The 23,483-nt window shown below is 44.7% G+C and overlaps 1 protein-coding gene across 1 annotated transcript in view; it reads left to right on the top strand.

Annotated features, from left to right (window-relative positions):
* Positions 1–23,483, top strand: part of PDE3B (phosphodiesterase 3B) — a 1,361,488-nt gene that overhangs the window by 353,683 nt on the left and 984,322 nt on the right. Inside the window, exon 3 of the mRNA XM_069223694.1 lies at positions 1,982–2,230. Within this exon, the coding sequence (XP_069079795.1) occupies positions 1,982–2,230 (249 nt within the window). The remainder of the gene's footprint in view (positions 1–1,981; positions 2,231–23,483) is intronic.

A 23,483-nucleotide genomic window follows, 5' to 3' on the forward strand; every position in this document is an offset into this window, starting at 1 on the left:
TTCTGAAGGTTCTGAAGTCCCACCTGACTCCCTCTCAAATGCTCACTTTCATCAGAGCTGTTCTGGACACTACAGTTTCAGGCTTGTCCTCCTGAGCGGCGAGTCCTGGGTATTCAGGCTATGATACCAATGTTCCAGTCTCTGTCCTGGGTTTCGGTGAGAATGACAGACTGCTGGACCTCATGGCCTCTTGCATCCTGCTGGTAACACATGCCATATGTCATATGCAGGCTCTGCAGTGGGATCAGAAGTTCCAGTGAGCACAGCATCTGGGGAATCTCTCTGACTTGGCCCAGATCTTGGAGGGAACTATGCAAGCTCTGCAGTGGTGACTTTTGAACAGTGATTGGGTCAGAGGCAGATCCCTTTCCCAGCCAGATCTGATGGTAGTGACAGATGGGTCACACCTGGGATGGGGGTGGCTAAATGGGAGAGGCGGAGATCAGAGGTGTCTGGGCTCCACATCAATCTTTTGGAGCTCCGGGCAATCAGACTGCCATTGAAAGCATTCCTTCCCTCTCTCAAAGAGAAAGTAGTGCAGATGTTAATGGAAAACACCACTGCTATGTGGTATTACAACAAGCAGGGTGGGGTGGGGACATGGACACTTAATCAGGAGGCTCTGCGCCTTTGGACATGGCTGGAACATCAAGGCATCTTGCTGGTGGTTCAACATCTGCCGGGCTCTCTGAACACTAGGGCGGACAAACTCAGCTGACAATGCCTGCCTTCAGCAGTTGGGGAAGCCTTGGCTAGTTCTGCTTGCCTCTGCAGAGAACGTGCAATGCCGGCAGTTTCCAAGGCTTCACTGGCTCGGCAACGTTTTCCGTTGTGTCTGGCCTCCTACAATCCTTTCGGCATATATCACTTCTGCCCAGAGTTCTCAAGAAGATCAAGAACTACCAGGCCCAAGTAATCCTTGAGGCTCCGAACTGGGCACGGAAAGTCTGGGATTCTGAGCAATTGAACATGCTTAATTTCAACTCACCTCTGCATCCTTCGAAAGAAGTGGAGTGACACCACCGCCTGGACACAAAAGGAGCATTGATGTTCTATCATGATTGTACCAGAGTAGATGATGAAATCTTTGTAGGTTATGTGATTTCAAAGAAAGGCCGGGCAGTGCAGAAAAGTCATTTCCAGATTAAAATGTGTTACACATTGTCTAAAAAGCAACCCCAAAAGGTTTGAGCACTCACTCAATAGAGCGACAGCTGCAACCACTATGTTAGCATGGAGTTCCAGTCCTGGACATCTGGGAGGCAGCTACGTGGGACTTCCTGCATACGTTCACCAAACACTACTGCCTGGACAGTCAGGTCCATAAAAACAGGTACTTTGCCCGTTCGGTCCTGCGGGATCTCCTAGTATGATTTTGGTTCTAAGACCCACCTCCGGGGAGGGTACTGCTTTGGTATCTATTCTAAGGTAAGGAATCTGTAACTAGAAGTCTATCAGATGATCAAGTTACTTACCTTCGGTAACATCTTATCTGGTAGAGATGTATTCTAGTTGCACATGCCTTATTGACCCACTCATCCTCCTGCTCTACAAACTGATTTCTAGGGACAGGACTTCACTTTCAGGGCCCTTGTTCTGACGCACCAGTGATCAGTGTTCTTCATGCCTCACTGCTCCTGGCGTGGAAAGTCGTGAAAAGAAACTAAAGTCAGTGCACCAGGGTGGTGCCTGTATAAGTCCCACAACATCATATCTGGTATGCACTAAGCCGACGATTGAAGCAGAGCCAACCGACACCACCTAGCTGTGCGCAAGGATACTACTCAATAAAAATCTCCGGATCCAGACTGATGCCTGGGGAAATTCTAAGGTAAGGAATCTGTATCTAGAATGTCTCTACCAGATAAGGTGTTTCCGAAGGTAAGTAACTTTTTATTTATTTAACTTCCACGCTACTTTTTTTTTATAGATTTGTGATTAAACCATTCATGTTTGTATTGCTTTTCATTTTTGTTTTTAGAATGCTGGTGGAGCCAGTGGAGTGGATCTTTCTGTGTTGAATGAGGCTCGTAACATGTTATCTGACCTCCTGGCTGATCCTTCTCTTCCTGCGCAAGTGGTTTCTTCTCTTCGTAGCATAAGTAGCATGATGGGTACTTTCTCTGGATCATGTAGACCTAAAACAAACCCGTTTACCCCATTTCCTGGCTTTTACCCCTGTGCTGAAATGGAGGACCCAATTGAAAAAGGAGACCGAAAATTGCACAAGGTTGGCTATAATAAAATTACTCTGCTGTTGCTCCAAATTTGAGTTATGTTACAAATTATTGTACTACGTGATACATGTATGCACATAATCTCTCCGCCACTAATCTTTTTACAAAGGTTTTCCCATTGCACCTACGTTATACAGTCAAAGCTCAAATCAAAATGACTGACTTAATTCGAACTCCATGTGTAATGTGCATTTCATTTCGGTGCTAGTCGAAGTCCTAGACGCTAACTCCTGTTTAGTCTTGCAGAGAACAGTCAACTTCATTTGATTTAGGTACCTTTTTTTAAAGCCCTTATCCTTTTAATCAAAAAAGCCTGCTTGGCTGCAAATGTGACATTTGCTGTGGTTTACTGTGTTGATATTTTATTTTTCCTTCCAGATATAGCCCATTTTGTATAGCTGAATGTTAATTGAGGAGACTGCCTGGCTGCTAATCGATAAAATATTTATCACTTTTGTTGAGTCCTCCTGCCCTTCTCAACCCCTCATCCCCACTCTATGAAGTCATTTTTAGGTCATGTTTACTAGATAGCGCATTGTTGTGAGACACTTGTGTAGCTTACTACATTTGGTTCACTTCACTATCCATGATTCTCCTCCAGGTATATACTGGTATAATCTGGATGTTGTTTGTTTGCACTTCTTTTTGACCGCCTTAACTGCAGATGGTCAACTTTGACACTGCTGCTGTGTATACTCCTCGTTACTTCGACTATGCTAATTTTTACATTAGGTCAGATGTTGTAGTCTGTTTTCCTATGCCTATTTGTAGGTATGTTTGTTGCTAAAAATCCTTTGTGAAGCTAGGAATTTCTCTTACATTGAATTTCTATATTAACTGCAGTATCTCTATGCAAATTCAACACTACAAAATTAGATTTTACTTTACTGTTTGGTAAGTTCCACACCCAATGCTTGTACCTGTTGAAGTATTGGTTTACATACATTTTTATACAGCGCAGGTTTACAAATTTAAAGCACGTCTCATTGGACTTGTGGGCATTGTCTACATGGAAGTCCTTATTCACTAGATGTGTTTTCATATATAAAAAACCCTATTCAAGCAACATCCACAATTCCTTTCTGGGTAAGGTCACAAGCATCCCCAAATTAACATGTACTCAGTCATCTGATAGCTTTGCACAAAGCAGTCAGCCTTAACTTGGAGGCAATGTGTAAAGTAATCGTGCAACACTTCAAACAGTAATAAAGTGAAAACATAACACGGAAAATCCCATCCCTATGTAGAAAAAGAGCAAAATTTAATGAATTGACACCAAAATGGCAAACATCCAATCAGGAGAACCGTACATATGCAATTTTAAAGATTTAAGTAGTAATAGTGCTTAAAAGCATAAAGCGCCAACTGTGATTATCTGGTCCCTCTGGACTCGGAGAAAGTCACAAGTTCAGGCTGCCTACGATGGAACATGGACCGGATGCAGGCTCTTAGTTAGGCCCGCTAAACAAAGTTCCTTATCTCCTGGCTGCAGAACGTTGCAGGATCCTGCTTTGAAGAAACTTCTTGCAGCTGTGTTTCTGATGAAGCCATTGACTGAGGTTTGCAATGTGCAGTTGTACGTTTGGGGATGCATCTCTATAGCAGCAGTTCTGAAAAGCTGTGTGGCTGTGAGGAGATGTCCTGTGTCCCGCAAGTGTCCTGCAGTGACAATTCCGATGTGGAGCTGCAATGAAGATATGTTGCGCTGCATTAGTTTTACCCAAAAAAACACAGCTGGACTGGCAGAGCACCTTCAAGCCCACTTCCAACTGTCATGGACTGGGGTGGCACCACTTCGACTCACAGAAGACAGTCAAGGTACTGGATTCAGGGTGGTTGGAGCCTTTACTGTCCCTGAGGCTCCAATCAGGAGGGCAGCCAACTAGTCCTTGAAGTCACTCTGGTGGTCCTGGGCTCAAACTGAAGGTTCAGTCTTTTTCACTCAGGCAGCAGATAAGCAATTCTCCTTGTAGTACAGCAGTCCTTCAGTGTCTTCCACATACCCAGAGGTGTACTGAAGAGTTGGGTTTGAGGGTAAAAGATTTATATCTGATGTCCACAGTGAAGTAGGAGAAACTTATAGAGTCCCTCCTCCCTACAGACATGTCTGAAATTGTCTGCGTCCTTGCGCTGGCCCAATGACAATTGGATAACCTTTGTGAGTGCGCTAAGGCAGAGTCTTTGTGATCTGCAGGTGTAGTAAGTGACAGCCCATCTCCCCTATCAAGTCAGAGGTGGCACATCCTGCAAACATCTGTTCCCTTTTAATACACAAAGACCAACTACCAGCTTCTTCTAGTCATGCGACCCAGGACAAAGCTATAGGCATCAAATGGGTGGGATAAGAAAAAAACAACTTTATAAAAGTGGCATCTCCCGAATTGTGACTTAAAATACTTTAAACATCAAATTCTGCATTCCTACCAGCTCCCAATTAAAAGTTATCACTTAAATGTAATAAGGTAACTCAGTGTTATTCTGAGGGAGAGGTAGGCCTTGCAATAGTGAAAAATGAATTTGTTTTTCACTACCAGTACATGTAAGACTTAAAAGCACTTGTCAAACCTTTTTAAATACACTGCATTCTGTCCTTAAAAGGGAAGGTTTAGGCCAGGTCAAAGGTTTATTTTGCCAGGTCTAGATGGCAGTTTAGAGCTGCACACACAGACTGCAATGGCAGACCTGAGACAGGTTGAAAGGACTTTTTAAGTTGGAGGCACAGTCTGTGTTGCAGGCCCACTATTGACATTTACTTTACAAACCTTGGGTACATGTAGTACCTCTTTAATAGGGACTTGGAAGTAAATTAAATGTGTCAGTTGGATGTAAGCCAATTTCACCATGTTCAAAGGGGAGAATACAAGCACTTTAGCACTGGTTAGCAGTGGTAAAGTGCACAGAGTCCTAAAAGCCACCAAAAACGGTTTCAGAAAACAGGAGGGTTAAGACACAGCCTTTGTGGATGACCCAGCAGCCATGTCCAACACTGGTGCACCAGAAGTTGGTCAGATGCTGCTTACAGACCATTTTACAGTAATTCTGTGAAAAGCATACAGTGACCTTTTGTGGTACTACACACTTCACTTGACACACTTTTTATGATGTGGGTTGCATAGTATAGTTTTAGTGGCACACAGAAACGCACACAGATTGGGAATGTTTTTTGTGCGCACTGATAGAAAACGTGAACAAATGGTGGTTCAAGTTTTCTTTTGAAGGATTCTTCTAAGCAAATATAACCCTGAAGACGGTCTCATGGATGTTTACCATTTAGAGATCGAAATGTCGCCTATTTACACAGAGCAGCCCATATAAAGTAGAACTGTGTATGTTACAGTCCTTTGTGTATTTACTCTTAAGATTTTGGTGGTTGTTCACCAGATGCAACTTTTTTGTGAATCCAAATCATTTTTAAGTCTTATTTGGTGGATTTTTGTATATTTGCATCCTTTTGTTTTTGTTTGTACTTCCTTGACTCATGTAAAATGTGTGTGTGTGTGCGTATTAGTGTGTATCTACATCTATATAGATATATGTACCTGGTTTCCCGTTATCAAAAATATTGATTTTTGATTTTGCAAACTGTAGTACAGAAAGAATACTTAACTATCTTGTTTTCTGTGTCCTCAGAAGATTCTTTATACATAAATGCTATTCTTCAATTGAGTTGGCTTGATTTGATCGTGTGACCAGTCTAAAACTTCTAACAAATATTTTAAAATAATTATTTCATAAGCTTTTTGTTAACATTTCCGGACAAAAGCTTAGGGTTCCTTATTTTGTTATAGGTGCATACATTAAAGCAGAATATTGTGGCACATGCAAAATCCACTTTAAAAAGATAGACCCCTTATTTAAGCAACTAAATGTGACAATGAAGATTCATCTCACGGGTACTCCTCTGAGTGCAAAAGTGGAATCTGTGTGTCTACTACAGTCCTACCAAAATGGTCATCCAACTGTTGTAATCTTGCTGCAGTCCATGTGGTCAAGCTACCTCATTTGTTTAACAAACTTTATTGCATTTTCAGTTTACTTTCAAATGGTGTTACAATCACGTTCATATATTTTGCATAATGTACTAACATTTATTCGTACATGTCAAGATTACAGAACTTGGTTAAATGAGCATTAGTTTACAGATTTGTAAATAACTCTTAACTTAACTATCCTCCCTCCTGAACCCTTGGCAACTGCAGTTATCTCTTGTGTCGCCTTGCTACCTTATATGCTTCTAAATGTAGCGGTCTTCTTTCTATGAAGACATTTGTCTTTTTAGCCTTGTGTAGCATTGAAAATGTGTCTAGGACAACCATTCGAATGTATTAGGTTAGGTTACTGAATGCTTTGCTAAAATGAAAATGTACTTTAAGACCTGTTAGTTTCGTTTGGCCAAAAAGTTTCTTTGCCTCTGATTCCAGTGGCAATTAAGTCAGGGGCAGACCACCATCTTGACATGATCCACAACTGATTTGCAAGGATAAAACATGAGAGAAACCAGGGGTGTGGTGGCTAAAGTCAGGACCCTGTTTGTGTGCTTGTCTCCAAATGCCAGTGTCAAAGGTAGTATATATATATTCTTTTGCTGTGATAGCTTAACGGCAGATAAGGGTTGCTTCTTGGTACGCTTGCTGTTAAATAAAAAGAAAAGTAATCAATTCTGGGCATGCAGAACTAACCAGCAGCATAAATAGATGTGGTGTAAATATAACGTCCTCCAAATAGCCAAGCTATTGTTAAATTGATTTTCAATCATGAGATGAATCCTACAATGATGTTTCCCAGTTAAAAACAGGGAATTAGTTGATCAAGAGAGCCATATGAAAAAGTGGGTGCTTATCACTCTTGCACTGCAGAGCTAAGGATATGTACACAATTTTAGTTTCACATGCCTATGCGACTCATTATGCAACTTTCACCAGGGTGCCCTCGCTTCTTTTTGGAAAACTTCATAAAAGTTAATGAGACTCAAAAAAAAAAATAAGAAAAAAAAAAAAAATTAAAGAAAAGAGATACACCCAACAGCAGTGTACATGAAAAATACATCTGAATACATCACGAAAGTCTATCAGACAGATCCTGTACGCATCTCACATACCTCTTGGGGTGGAAAAGACCGAGGTGCTACTGCTGCATCTACCCATGCTTGCAACAGGTCCATGGAGGGGTTATAAGCTCCTACAGCTGATATCGACTGAAAGCCCACTACATTGTCTCTCCTACCAAACAAGCTCATCCATATTGAGGGTCATGTGCAGTGGAGGCAGCTATAGACCTTGTAAATAAAAAATAAAAAAAGTTTGTACAAATTGTCAACCATCTTAAATGGAACCTCAATATATATATTCTCAGGTAACTCCCTGATTATGGTAGAGTTCTTTGCTGGCTAAAATTTAAGTGTCATTTGTCTGGAGAGGCCAGTCTTTATTGATGAGCTTATGTGGTGCTATATCTAGCCTAAGCTCGTGTGCCTGCGCTCCCCATGGGCTTCCCTCCCACACACCCCCAGTCGGGGATGGCTTCCCCTTTCTTAGGCAAGGGTCGCTCACCGGGAGAGCCAAATCATTTTTTAGGCCATTTCTGCCCGAGGCAGACCCCCCCCCCGAGGCAGATCACCCTAAAATAATTAGGCCGATCTGCCGCTGGGGGGGGGGGGGGGAAGAGACCTCTAGGCACCAGGAAATATATATATTTTTTTATTTACTTTGTTTTTATGTATGGGGAGAGACCCCTTAGGCAAGAGGGACAAATTGTATTTAGACCATTTCTGTCCCCCTTGGGGGCAGATCGGCCTATTTTTTTTTTAGGCCAATCGGGGGGCAGAAACCACTAGACACCAGGGATTGGTGTGTGTGTCTGTGTGTACGTGTGTGTTTTGTTTGGGGGGCAGCCCCTTGGGCAAGGGTCGCTCCCCATGGGGGTACATTACTCTTGGCCAAATCTGCCCCCCTGGGGGGCAGATAGGCCTATTTTTGGAAGGCCCATCTGCCCCCAGAGGGGGCAGAAAGCTCACCAGAGACCAGGGAAGATTTTTTTTTTTTAAATAAGAGTGTGGGGGTATGGCCATACCCCCACCCCAAATAAATGGGGCCAAAGTTGTTCTGCCCACCAGTGGGCAGATGGGGCAATTACCCCCGATGCACACACCCGGGGCAGAAAGTCTACTAGATGCCATGGAATAAAAAAAAAAATAGTGGGGTGGTGGCTACCAACCAGTATGGGCCTGGTTATGCCCCCACTCCAACTGAAGGGGGTAACAGTCTTTCAGCTCTCCCCCGCACACTTAAACATCTTTTCCAAAGCAAGCAAGAGGACATTTGATTATTTTTGGTTTTGGTTTTACATTTGGGCCATGAGAGCTTGTCTAACTCTCAAAATCGTCCCACTTGAAATGGTGAGGGCTGCACTTTTTTTACTTTGGGACGCTACCATATAGAAAAATCCACAAGACCTAGACACATCTGAAAACTAAATATCTGGTTGATTCCAGGGTGGTGTGCTTCACATGCACCCCACACCATTTTCTTACCCACAATGCCCTGCAAACCTCCAACTTTGCTGGAAATAACACATTTTTGTGATGGAACCTTCCGCATCCACAAAATCGTTACCACCCAACATTGACTCATGTATACCGATAAAAATTCTGCTGCACTTGTCAGCCTAAAAATGTTTTTTTTCCAAACTGCCCTTTTGGACCCCGCTTTGGTTCCCCCTCAATTTCCACATGTTTTTGGCTCTTCCCTGTCACAGGCACTTGGCCCACCTACACAAGTGAGGTATAATTTTTACCAGGAGACTGAGGGGAAACGTTGGGTGGTAGGAACTTTGTCCGGGTGTGGTGATCCCACACAGAAATGTGGGGAAAAAAGTGATTTTGTTTTTAAGCTAAATTTGAGGTTTGCTGAGGATTCTGGGTAATAAAACATTGGGGTTCCACGCAAGTCACACCTCCCGGGACTCCCTCTGGTGTCTAGTTTTCAGAAATGTCTAGGTTTGGTAGGTTTCCCTAGATGCTGAGCCCAGGACCAAAAACGCAGCCCCCCCCCCCCCCCCCCCCCCACCACAAAAACAGTTAGTTTTGTACTTGATAATTTTGATGTGTCCAGATAGTGTTTTGGGGCATTTCCTTTAGTGGTCACAAGGCCTACCCACACAATTGAGGTACCATTTTTATCAGGAGACTTGGGGGAATGCTGGGTGGAAGGAAATTTGTGGCTCCTCAGAATCCAGAACTTTGTCACAGAAATGAGAGGAAAAAGTGTTTTTTTGGCCAAATATTGAGGTTTGCAAAGGATTCTGGGTAACAGAACCTGGTGAGAGCCCCACAAGTCACCCCATCTTGGATTCCCCTTGGTGACTAGTTTTCACAATGCGCAGGATTGGTAGGTTTCCCTAGGTGCCGGCTGAGCTATAGGCCAAAACCCACACCTAGGCACTTTGCAAAAAATGTCAGATTTCTATGTAAAAATGTGATGTGTCCATGTTACATTTCCTGTCGCGAGCATTAGGCCTTTCCACGCAAGTGAGGTACCATTTTTATCGGGAGACTTGGGGGAACACAAAATAGCAAAATAAGTGTTACTGCTCCTTGTCTTCCTTTACATTTTTTCCTTCCAAATGTAAGACAGTGTGTAAAAAAGACGTCTATTTGAGAAATGCCCTGTAATTCACATGCTAGTATGGGCACCCTGGAATTCAGAGATGTGCAACTAACCACTACTTCTCAACACCTTATCTTGTGCCCATTTTGGAAATACCAAGGTTTTCTTGATACCTATTTTTGACTCTTTATATTTCAGCACATGAATGGCTGATTACCCGGTATAGAATGAAATCCCAGTGCAAGGTGCCGCTCATTTATTGCCTCTGGGTACCTATGGTTCTTGATGAACCTACAAGCCCTATATATCCCCGCAACCAGAAGAGCCCAGCAGACGTAACGGTATATTGCTTTAAAAAAGATGACATCCCAGGAAAAAGTTAGAGTAAAACGTGGAGAAAAATTGATGCTTTTTTTACCTCAATTTCAATATTTTTTTAATTCAGCTGTTATTTTCTATAGGAAACCCTAGTAGGATCTGCACAAATTACCCCTTGCTGAATTCAGAATTTTGTCTACTTTTCAGAAATGTTTAGCTGTCTGGGATCCAGCATTGGTTTCACACTCATTTCGGTCACTAACTGGAAGGAGGCTGAAAGCACAAAAAATCGAAAAAATGGGGTATGTCCCAATATATTGCTAAAATTGTGTTGAAAAATTGGGTTTTCTGATTCAAGTCAGCCTGTTCCTGGAAGCTGGAAAGATGGTGATTTTAGTACTGCAAACCCTTTGATGCCATTTTCAGGGAAAAAGCACAAGCCTTCTTCAGCAGCCCTTTTTCCCTTTTTTTCTAAAATAATGAAATTTTCGCTGTATTTTGGCTAATTTCTTGATCTCCTTCAGGGGAACCCACAAACTCTGGGTAACTCTAGAATTCCTAGGATGTTGGAAAAAAAGACACAAATTTGGCGTGGGTAGCTTATGTGGACAAAACGTTCTGAGGGCCTAAGTGCAAACTGCACCAAATAGCCAAAAAAGGCCTGCCACCTGAGGGGAAAAGGCCTGGCAACAAAGGGGTTAATTTATTTGACACCAAAATGACAACAGTCCAATTAGTAGAACTGGAGTTACTAATTGTCAAAGTTTAGGGTTCAAAATAGCTCTTAAAAGCAAAAGTTGCTAACCACGGACATCTGGTTGCGCTAGACTGGAGAAAAGTAAAAAGTTAAGGCTGCATGTGATGGAGTGCATGTTGGATGCAGTAATTGGATTGGCCCGGACAGCGCTTGCCTTCGAACACAAGAAAATAAAAAAATAAAATAAAAAATCGCTGAGAAGATAAAAGTTCAGTGGGACAAGGCTTCTGGAGGATCTGAGGAGGGAGCTATGGAGTGAAGCCACAGTGATGATTTTTACTTAGTGGCTGAGCTCAAAGTTGAAAATCTCCAGCGGGACAAATCAGAAGGCTGTAGGTGAAGAGTTCCACTATGTTGTATACCCATTTGGCGAAGGACCGCTGATACTGATTTGCTGCTGTGGAGAGGAACATAGTGAGAGAAGCTGTGAAGTCAAATCAGACCGGCGATGCACCTCAGGCGAAGAGGATGGTCCTGGTCTCCTCCTACTTCTCAGAGCACCTTTTGGCTAAATTTTGACTAGGTCCTCAGTTTTGGAAATTGGCCACCTGGGTAACTTTAGCATCACAACCAAGGCCCAGGAGTGATTGGAGACCTCTTGGGGGTTCAGGACTCACTCGGGCTGGGTCCAGGTGTGAGTTCAAGATGGTGGGTCTGTTATGTCGCTGTGACTCTAAACAGGAAGCCAGCACATTAGCCATTGAAGTCACTTCTGGTAGTCCTTGGTGCAGGTGTAGATGCAGGGCTCAACAGCAGGATTGGCCTCTGGGGGTTTGAGGCAGGCTGTATCTAGCAAAGCAGTCCTTCCAGGTGCTGCAGCAGACTGGTAGAGTGCATAGAAGGTCACAGCAGCAGGCAGTCCTCAGAGTCCTTCCGCAGGTCCAGTAGTGAACTGAAGAGTGGTATTTAGAGCACTATTTGTCCTGCTTGTAGGAGGCAAGAGAAGCTTTCAGAAAGGTTCTCTTAAGTTTCAGGAGTTTCCTGCTTCATCTACCCTGGCTCCGAGGTGGTTGTACTGACAATAGGTTGTTAAAACTATTGTTTGGTGGCAGGGCACAGCCTATTAGGTGCAAGTAGGGCTGTGCTCAGCTGCACCTCCTCCCCATCTTGCCAGAGGAAAGGCCATTCAGGCTCTCCTAACTCCACTATTTTGTGACAGTGTGGGGTGAATCCACAAAGTCTCAACTGCCAGTTACACCCAGTCATGTGACCAAAGGTAGGCCGGAGGCATAGAGGGCTAAGGGCAGGAAAATGCCCACTTTCTAACTGGCATTTTCAAACTTGTAATAATAAATTTTACTTTACTGTTAAAGAGTGTTTATCATTAGAAGTTCATAGGTACCAAACATCATTTTTCTACCTCCTCTCATTTAGAAGTTACAGCTTATGAAATGTAATAAGGAATCCCCAATGTTATCCTGTGGGAAGGGTAGGCCTCACAGTAGTGAAAAACAAAGTTAAGAGTTTTTCTCTACTAGGACATGCTAAACTTAAAAGTACGTCCTACCTTTTAATTACGTAGCACTCTGCCGTATGGGCCCGTCTTGGAGGTGATTTATATGTAATAAAAGGGGAGTTTAAAGCTTGGCTTGGGTTTTAAAATGCCAGGTCGACATGGCAGTGGGTCACTGTATTCAGACTGCAATGGCAGGCCTGGGACATGTTTTCAAGTGCTGTTTAAGTGGGTGGCTCAATTAGAGCTGCAGGCCCACTGGTAGCATAATTTACAGGCACTGGTTGTATATTATGCCACCCTACAAGGGGCCTACAAGTAAATTAAATATGCCAATCAGGTATATGGCAATGAAACCATGTTTAAGGGAGTGAGCCCATGCACTTTAGCACTGGTCAGCAGTGGTAAAGTGCACAGAGTCCCAAGGTCAGCAAAGCAAAAAAAACAACAAAATGTAGGAGGAGGAAGTCAAAACTATTGGGGGTGACCCTGAAGATAGGGCCATTTCCAGCACAAGGAAGCGTGTGAAACCCAGGCATTTCTGAAAAATTGAAACCCAGGGGAGTCCAGTGTGGTTGAAGAAGATCCCTCTGTTTTGTTACCCAGAACCCATTGATTTAGTTTTTTAATGATTTTAAAAATATCTTGTGTCCAGTGAAGTTCCATGCCCCCCAACCCCAAGATGTTGAGAGTAAACCACCCAGCCTGCCCTTTGAGGAGGTGGTGGATTGAAGGACTGTTGGAGTTTTTAGTGGTGTTCGTCCTGCTCCCAACCCACGACTGAATGTTTTTTTTTTTTTTTTTTTTAATATATCTGAAAATCTGTTGCTCTAGTAGGCTTTCTGACCCTTCCCCAAGGGAGGACTAGGTTAGGTTAAATCCCACAGTCTTTTGCAAGGGGAGGGCAGAAAGTCTGTTCATGCCATTCAAGTGTGGGGTAAGGGGGTAGAGTTCATTTCTAGTGTGGACTACCACGACCCCTGCTTCAAAACAAAATTAACATCCCTGGCTCTCTTGTGGGTGACTGGAGGGCAGACTTTCAATTTGTTTTTGAGGAAGGGAGCACTTAATCATGCCTTGGGGGCTGCCCTCACTCCAGATTCCTTCTGCCTCCCCACCCACCCCAAGATGCCCCTGGTGGATTGCGGTAGGTCCCTGCATGCTAGTAGTCCTCCTGCATTGACCTCCAGGCATGGATCCCCTTGGGAGAAGTACCATAGGAAAAAGGACATTTTCTCCTTTTGAGCAGAACCACTCCTGTTGATCAGTTCTCTTGGGCTCAGATATGCTCTCTGACTACTGAAAAGTGTGAATGCAGCTGGAGCCTCTTTTACTTTGTGTGATGTCAGCTCATTGTGCATCTTGATTGTGTCAGTGTGGACAAAAGTGTTCTTGGACTACAAGAAAATGGCTTCTCCCCCATCTCAAAATGCTCTCTCTGGGGATTGCCCTTGAAATCGTAAGGAATGAATAGTCCCACCCACATGCTAGGATCCTGGAGCAGTTATTTTAAAGTCAGCCACATCTACTTCGCCTTACTGCGGAGCAGCCAGAAAACATATGTAGCAGACATGTGAAATTTGTTAAAACAGGCTACATTGCCAATGTTTATTGAAATTTGTAATAATTTAGAAGGAAAAAAGGGTCAGACACTCGAAAATCACTTAAGGAAAAAAAGAAACGTGATCTTTCAAAAACATTCTTAAATTTTTTTTACTTGTTTTTAAAATAAGCTAAGGAGTAGTACAAAGCAGTGAAGCCTGTATAGGCTGCAAGCAGTGAAATAATTTAAAAAGGACACTGCACCTTTAAGGACCTTCAGTGTCCAGTCATACCCTGTAGACGGCAGTTTGCAGTTCTTTTTGATGAGTAAATTGGTACTATAGTGATATACATGTATTATCTGTTCTGTCGGTGAGGAGGAACAAATGCTTATGATTTCAATGTGGACTCACCTGAGGGAAAACTAGGATTACAGGTAAACCATTCCACTCCATAGAAGTTTGTGTTGGGAGGATCCTACATTACTTTATCATTCTCTTCTTCCTTGTTGCCAATTTTGTCGGAATTGCTTGATTTATAAAGCAGGCTTGACAAAACTTTCTCTAATAAGAGCACTGTCACTTAAAAGAATTTAGAGCCCAAAAGGCAATCTCCTCTTAATGTCAACCCACCCCTTTATATATAATGCATCACAACTACGTGCAGTTGGTAACTTACCCGCCTCATGAAGGAAGACGTGATCCACTTTTGTGCGCTTCCCCTTTTGAGCAAAGAGGAGGGCAAAGTCCTTGAATTTTGAATATTGAAGAAATCAACTGCCTTAATTAAATATGCCTTTTACAGCAAAGTGCACAAAGTGCTCTGCAGCTGACCTACAAAAGACCTGCAACTTATTTTTCTGGTGAATTGGCTTTTATTGTACTTACGTATTTTCAGTACTTGCCTTTAACATTGGTCATAAGAATTTAACATTTGTTGATCCTAACAGGTGGTGCCAAAGGAGATCATAGACTCATTCACAGGATAAAAGCTGTCATACATTGAATGTGTTGTCAGGACGATCTTCAAATTGACCTTTCTTCTTCTTAAATGTAGAAATGAAAGGTTGGCACACCAAATGTGCTAACTTGTAGGAGGAAAGTACAGACTGCCCACCTTTTTTGCCACTGATGTAGTGATATGCTCTGCCTCACTTTTGCCAGTAACTAACTTTCATTCTGGGGCAGAAAGTGACAGTAACTTGTCAGAAGATCAGTTGTTCACTGGTAATTGATAAAATGTTTGAAGTGAATCCTACTGATGCAATACAGGGAAGGGGTGTGAAACACACAGCAGCAGAGGACCTCAATTAGCTTAGACCATTGCCTGCTCCATTGCACCCTCAGGTAGATACAGCTATGTGGGATGACAGGGGTCAAGCCAGCCTCTTCTAAGCATGAAGTTGCAGACCCATTACACTAAAAAGTTGAGGCAATTTCCACCCTGAGCTTGGGATCCTGAGATCGTCTCCAGCTGCCCAAGTAACTCAACACTTGGAGTTGGAGTCAAGACCAGCATCTCATGGAAGGGATCTCTGTGGCAGTCGCCACCTGATTATATAGGATAATAACCAAACTCCTCCTTTACTTCTACGCTTGACCCTTGTTCATCTCTAATATAGATGGCTTTTTTAATATAGTGCCATTCATGCAGCAAGGCACAGGATACATGTCTGCCTTTATGCACCTTCAGCCCGCTCTTGGAAAAAAAAAAGTGAATAAAAATAACAGAGGCACCAAACCCCCTTGTGGTTGCTCCTCTTGACGCTGATATGCACTTGTTCTGTTGAGTGTTTGCCATGACTCCACAGGAGCATCACAACTAAGAGCATGGGACCATTGTGCATTTTTTGCTACTCATCCACTTCTAGGAGTGTAGTGATAATTGTGTTTTAACCACGGACTCCATGTTGCACCACTTTGCACTTGGCTTAGCTGTCCACCGTCACATTAGCAGTCACAAGTTACAGAATTCATTGTGTGGTCAGCTTAGCCTTAGCTTCACCGCCACGTTAAAGGTGCAAGTACTTTTCTGATGGATACAACTACCTGTGGATTCCTCACCTACTGAATTTTCCCCATGCACCATCATTCAACGGAAATTTACTTCCTAGCTCTGCACGTCTACGAGGACGTCACAATTGCCCGACTGCCATGCAATGCCGTCTGACGTCATCCAGGCAATAAGAGGTCCTCGCCGGCGTGCTGATGTCAGTTCCCTTTGTCCGTGCCTTCGAGTAACTTTTTTTTCTTCGAGGCTCTAGGGAACAACTGTATTGCTGATACTGATACTTGGTTTTTATGTCTCCGCCACGTAATTCTGATGGATACACCTACCTGTGGATTCCTCACCTAAAAATTTTTCCCCCACGCGCCAGCTTCGATGAAAATTTTTCTTCTAGCTCTGCACGTCGACGTCACAATTGCCCGACTCCACGCAACGCGTATGATGTCATCCAGGCAATAAGAAGCCCTCGTCAACATGCAGACGTCAGTTCCCTTTTTTCTATGCCTTCGAGTAACGGTTTTTCTTCAAGGCTAACAGGGAGCTACAGTTTTACTTCGGTGTTACTATGTCTCAGCAGAGAAAATCTGGTTTTAAACCTTGTAACCAGTGTGGGGGTCGGATGTTGGTCACGGACCCCCATGAAAATTGTTTATGGTGCCTTAGTTCAAAATAATTTCTAGCCCGTTCAAAGAAGAGGAAGGAGAGGCGTCATCGCAGAGTCTCTTTCGCGATCTTCAAAGACTCATCGACGTCATGGGGACTCTCGGCATCGTCAAGAATCACGGCGCCGATCGAGCAGGGACCGATCCAGATCTCCGTCAGCTCAGCGGTGGCCGACGTGGGAGATTAAGCCCGACTGTCACGCCTCCACCTCCGACGACTCCGGCTTCTCCGACGACTCCTCTGTCGGTGTTTGAAGTCGAGCCTCATCAGGAGCCGACGGCTTCTCCAGAGCAGGAGATGCCTAGTCCATCATCGGCTTCTCCTCCGGCACTGGTTCCATGGCGCCTGGTGGAGGGTATACGGGTCCGTCAGGTCCTTTGGCCTTTAATTTGGGTGCTCCGGCTCCTTACAAGCCGACACCCTTTATGCCCTTTCTTCCTTCTGGAGACGCTTCTGCGCCGATGCCCTTGGTGTCGCCCAGAAGGCCTGTGACGCCGACAATGTCTGCTGTCCCGCGCCGATGGATTCACCACGGATCCAGTCTACTTTGAAGTTGCCTGTGGCGCCGAAGGGACTGGCGTCTGATGGATCTGAGAAGCGGCGCCCATGAAGATCATCGGCGGCGGCCGACGTCTTATCGACGCCAGGGCTCGAATCCAGACTCCGATCCAGGAGATTGGCTTTACGGCTCCTGGAGGAAGAGGAGTATATCTGACAGCATTTGGAGGAAGGTGAGATCATGGAGCCTTCGGGAGACCTACAAGCCTTGGACACAGCAAGGGGCCTGGACACTTCCCCTGAATGGGATCTGGCTTCCCCAGGGGAGTATACGGAGGAGGCTGCTTCATTTCATGCTGTAGTGAGGAAGGCTGCAGACTTTTTAGACCTTCCTCTCCCTGCTGCAGAGGTGAAAACAAACCTGACCGAAGTGCTGCATCCAGCGTCGGCGGTGGCGGAGCCTCTCTTGCCTTTCAATGAGGCTCTTTTGGACCCCATTAAAGATATCTGGAAGAAGCCAGTGACTTCGGCAGCTGTCAACAGGGCGGTAGCGAGATGCTATCGTGTGGCTCCAGGTGATCCGGACTTTCTCACCAAGCATCCAACTCTGGAAAGTTTGGTTGTTCTGGCGTCGTGCTCCTCCCATTCAGCTCCAGGTTCGTTCCCCGGGGCCCCTCGGACAGGGAGTCTAAGAAAATGGACCAGGCAGCAAAAAAGGCCTTTTCTTCTTGCAGCATGGCCTTAAAGTCTACCAATGTGACTTGCATTTTGGGGTGTTATATTCATGCCCTTATGGAGGAGACTAAGGGTCACCCTGGTTTGCCACAGGAGGTATTGCACCTATTGTCGGACGAACAGCCGGCGGCGACCCAGGTGATTCAATTGGGGCTGGACACCTCGGATTCAGTGGCAAGAGCTTTGGGCACATCCATAGCGACGAGGCGGCAGGCTTGGCTGCGTTCATCAGGTTTCTCCCCGGATGTAGAGACTACTCTCCTGGACCTGCCATTTGACGGAGATAAACTCTTTGGAGCAAAAGCCGATTCTGCTCTTGAACGCTTTAAAGAGAGTAGAGCCACGGCGAGGTCGTTGGGACTTCAGGCAGCCACTTCCTCTACTTTTAGATCTTTTAGAAAATGTTGAGGTTTTGGTCGTGGCACCTCCTTTTGTGGCAGGATCCATGCGGCAGGGCAGCAGCCTGCAAGAACCCTACCTTACAGATCCTTCAGGGGCAGGGGTAGAGTACGAACTAGAGGGGCCACCCAGCAGCACTCTGCCTCTTCCTCTTCCTCAGGAGGGGTGCAGCAGGGAAAGCAGCCTTAGTCCTCCACCACTCCCTACTCACATGTCTCCGGTAGGGGGGGAGACTTGCCTGCTTTCTTCCCATGTGGGAGTCCATAACATCAGACTCCTGGGTCATCGACATCGTGAAGAAGGGGTATGCTCTTCCCTTTTGGGAATTCCCTCCTCCCTTCCCTCCCCGCCCCTCCTTCTGTTCGGACGACCATCTTCTGTTATTGCAACAGGAGGTAATGTCCCTTTTTGTCGAAAGGCGCAGTGGAGTTGGTTCCAGAGCAAGAGAGGGGTCAGGGCTGCTATTCAAGGTACTACCTGATCGGCAAAAAGGATGGTCGGTTATGTCCAATCCTCGACCTGAGGATTTTGAATTGGTTCCTCAAGCAGGAAAAGTTCAGGATGCTGACCATGTCACAGGTTCTTTTGCCGTTGAACGAAGGAGATTGGATAGTGTCTGTAGATTTGCAGGATGCATACTTCCATATTCCGATCCTCAAGTCGCACAGGAAGTATTTCCATTTTGTGGTGGGGTCGCAGCACTATCAGTTTGCAGTCCTTCCGTTTGGTCTTACTTCAGCACCTCGAGTCTTCACAAAGGTGATGGTGGTGGTTGCAGCAGAGCTCAGAAGAAGGGGGATAGCGGTATTTCCTTATTTGGATGATTTGTTGATCAAAGCCAAGTCTCCGGAGCTCTTGCGGCGTCACCTGCAGTCGACAACTCAGTTGTTGTTCGACCTTGGCTTTTTGGTAACTGTGCCCAAGTATCACCTGGAGCCCTCTCAACACCACCTGTTCATAGGGGCAGTACTGGACACAACATTGAGTCAGGCCTTTCCTCCGCCCCAGCGGGTTCAGGACATTCAGGCGTTGATTCCAATGTTTCGAAATGGAGTGGTAGTTCCAGTCCTCAAGGTCCTTCGTCCGGTCTGTTCGCTTCTTGCATTCTGCTGGTCACTCATGCATGCTGGCACATGAGGGCTCTTCAGTGGTGCTTCTGCAGGCAGTGGTTTCAGCACAGAGGGGATCTCGAGGAATCGATATAGATCTCCAGCGACGCTGCAGTGGATCTACGATGGTGGGCTGTGGACTGCAACCTTTCCCAAGGAAGGCCGTTTTCGATACCACCTCCAGTGACCATGATGATAACGGATGCTTCCACTCTAGGGTGAGGAGCTCATCTGGGGGACCTGGAGATCAAAGGTCATTGGTCTCCAGTGGAGCAGATGTTTCACATCAATCTGTTGGAATTGCGGGCGATATGTTTAGCACTCAAGGCCTTCCTTCCTTCCCTTTGCGGTCAGTCAGTTCAGGTCGTAACAGACAACACTACCAGGATGTGGTACATCAACAAGCAAGGAGGGTTAGGGTCGTATCTTCTCTGTAGATAGGCTCTGGGGCTCTGGTCCTGGGCAAACTATCTGGCTGGGGTTCTAAACGTACGTGCGGACAGTCTCAGTCTACACTTCTTGGCCGATCACGAGTGGCGTCTTCATCCAGACCTGATCCTTTACATCTTCTGGATGTTGGGGTTTCCTCAGGTAGACCTCTTTGCCACTCTGGAGAACGCGCACTGTCCGTCGTTCTGCAGCCTCCAGTATCCGGTGCAAGGAGCAATTGGGGGATGCGTTTCAGATGTCCTGGTACGGCCAGTTGCTTTACGTGTTTCCTCCCATACCCTTGATCCATCAGGTTCTGAGGAAGATTCGCCAAGACCGGGCCCAAATCATCTTGATAGCTCTGGATTGGCCAAGAAGGGTGTGGTACACAGATCTTCTCCAACTCTCTCTGTGCCCTCCGCTCTGTCACACTCACAAGGCAGACCTCCTCTCGCAGTCGCAGGGGCAGGTTCTACACCCCCAACTCCAGAGCCTGCACCTTCATGCCTGGAGATTGAATGGGGCAATCTGAGTTCCTTTTCACTCCCACCAGAGGTGGTGGATGTTATTATATCGGCCAGGCGACACTCCACCAAATCGCTCTATGCTGGAAGAGGGGCAAAACTTGTGGTGTGGTGTGGAGAGAGACAAATTGATCCCTTACGTCCCCATTTGTCAGACATTTTATCATTTGCATTATCCTTGGCTCGGGGGGGGTTGTGCAGTTGTGACAGTTAAAGGCTATTTGTCAGCACTGTCGGCCTTTCTGTGTCTTCCAGATCAAACCTCTTTATTGAAGTCCTCTATAGTTTTAAGGTTCTTAAAGGACCTTACTAATAGGTTTCCTCCCACTCCCTTTGTTATGCCTCAGTGGGGTTTAAATTTAGTATTAACATTCCTGATGGGTTCACCGTTTGAACCCTTGCATTCATGTCCTTTAAGGTTTTTAGTATTAAAAACAGTTTTTCTTACAGCCATCACATCGGCTAGGCGTGTTAGTGAGCTTCAGGCGCTCATCGTTAAACCCCCTTTTCTTTCCTTTCATGTGGACAAGATGGTGTTGAGGACCAAGGCGGCTTTCCTACCGAAGGTTGTTACACACTTTCATTTAGGGCAGTCAATAACACTCTTGTCCTTCTATCCTCCTCCCCATCCATCAAAGGAGTAGGAGAGATTGCATCGTCTGTATCCAAAAAGGGCGTTGAGTTTCTACGTCGATAGGATGAGAGGATCAGCTCTTCGCTGGTTACGTGAGGAAGAGAAAAGGGCAAGGCTGTCCACAAGAGAACTCTCTCCAGGTGGGTTATTCTTTGCATCAGAGTGTGTTATTCCTTGGCAAAGAAGGTTCCTCCTGTGGGAATTAGAGCCCATTCCACCAGGGCTAAGTTGGCCTCTTCGGCTTTGGCTAGAGGTGTTCCTGCGGCCTTACGAATGTCAGCCACAACTTGGGCATCCCTCCATACTTTTGCAAAGCATTATTGTTTGGATTTTGAAGTTAGGAGGGATAGCCATTTTGCACGTTCTGTGCTGCGGGATTTCTTGGTTTGACCATTCAGGCACCTACCGCCGAGTGCGATACTGCTTTGGGACTCTTTTCATTAGGTGAGGATTCCACAGGTAGTTGTATCCATCAGAAAAACAAGTTACTTACCTTCAGTAATGCCTTTTCTGGTGAATACACTAGCTACCTGTGGATTCCTCACGGTTCAGGGCACTCTCTTCTGGGGTTCTCCTTTGTTTGTCCCTTTGACATTTTTTCCAGTTAAATGTAGCACAGGCTTGGCCCAAAGCATCAGAATACCCAGAATCACAGAATGTTTAGCCAACGCTGAAACTCAAACCTGATTCCCCAGTTCTAAAGGCAGCATCTTGGGCCATTAGATCACATCTCTGCCGCTTTGTAGGCTCCATAGTGGATGGAGTAGGCTTTTTGTGACCTTTCAAACCAGGAGCAGCTGATTCTGGAGTACCAAGCTCCTCCTTTTGGATATGGCTGCGACATTCACTCATGTTATCATTAGCCCTCCCCTTGAAGACTTTATTTTATGCCCTTAATGTGTAGCTGAATACTAAAGCTATGCCTCAACCTCTTCTGCGTAATATTAAAATGAAATCCCACTTGTCCAGTCTAAGAAATCATACTGTGGACAGAAACCAAGATTATTATTTAATCTCTTACAAAGTGTTGGTGATGAGATACAACAATAGCATAATAAGTTGCTTTTCTTTTAAAACTTGGCACTGCTACAACTGGTTTATCTAGTGTCCTGTAATCTGGTGCAAAGGGACCACACTCATGGCCACTATAGAAGCATATTTGTAGGGGGACACCTTCAACACTTAAATTGTTGCTTTAGTAGTATACTGAAAATGTATTGTTAATCTCTGCTGCCAACTAGACACTACTGAAAGGCCTGACGCACTTGATTTCTCTGTTATGACAGCCTCCACCCCATAGGACACAAATTTATTTCTCACAAACATGATCTTACAAGCCTTTGAAATTAGTGGTGTTTTGCAACATGAATGTACACAACTGAGGCTTGAGCCCGACACAGAAGTGAGCCACACGCCTTCTGGACTTCAGAGCCTTTTAGTATGCTCCTTAAGGACAGGTTGATTCTCCAGACTGGCTTTTCTCTTATTTGAAAGTATTGTCTAACTTCCATGAGAACAAAAATGTCCTAATTCCTCAAAATTATTTCCCACGTCTGCATACTTCTTGGCTTGAGGAAATAAAGCACAGTACGGAAGTTAAGAGCACATTGCTCTTTTCTCCGGACCAAAACAGGATTCTCACTTCAGAGACGTTATCATTCTAAACGCTTCACGCAATGTTGCCCACCCAGCCGTTGCTAATGGCAACAGTGCCCGACACCTTGTTTATCACCCACTGTTAACCACTACATGTACACTCCATCTGGTTTTGGGTTACACTTCCCCTAGAGTTAAGGTGATTTTTGTTGACTTGTATCCTGTAGGATCTATGACTTGTTAATATGCGGGCTATGCTACTAGCTTTATACCATTCAATGATTTTAAGGCTTTCTCCTGAATTAGAACATTGGAAAGTTAGGAGCGCCATTGGAGACAATAGAGTGCTCCAGGCTTTAAAAGCTGGGGTGCACGAGTAAGGCAAAGTTGCCTTATGAGCGCTCATTATTAGTATGCATACGTTTTACTGTTATTAGCATTCTCCCACACATACGCCATTGGTCAGAGTGCAAACACACATATATTGTCTCCTTTTTTATATATATATATATATATATATATATATATATATGTATATGTGTGTATATATGTATATGTGTGTATATATGTATATGTGTGTATATATATATATATATGTGTGTGTATATATATATATGCACAGAGAGAAAAATAAAATCGAACGAACTAGGGAGGACGTACAGACTTCAGGGATTAAGATGTGCCAAATATTGCATAGATGCTACAGATAAAGCAAGCTCTGTTTGGAACTGCTAACAGTTGAGACAAGTTACTGAACAGTAGTTGCCGTTTACTTAACGTTATCTTTTCTGGCCCATTTGCTCAAATGTTTGGGTTAACAGAGTCTCAGAACCTACTTAAAGCCCGGTGCATGCAAGTGTGCAGTTGATTCATATTGCCTTGGATGAGAAACTCAATCCAGGGTTTACAAAACTCTTAATGCTGTTCCTTCATTTCATTGTTTGCCCATCCCCGATAGTTAAGAGAAATTGCTTCTTC

Source organism: Pleurodeles waltl, chromosome 3_1 (assembly GCF_031143425.1).
Source record: "Pleurodeles waltl isolate 20211129_DDA chromosome 3_1, aPleWal1.hap1.20221129, whole genome shotgun sequence".
Taxonomy (NCBI): Eukaryota; Metazoa; Chordata; class Amphibia; order Caudata; family Salamandridae; genus Pleurodeles; species Pleurodeles waltl.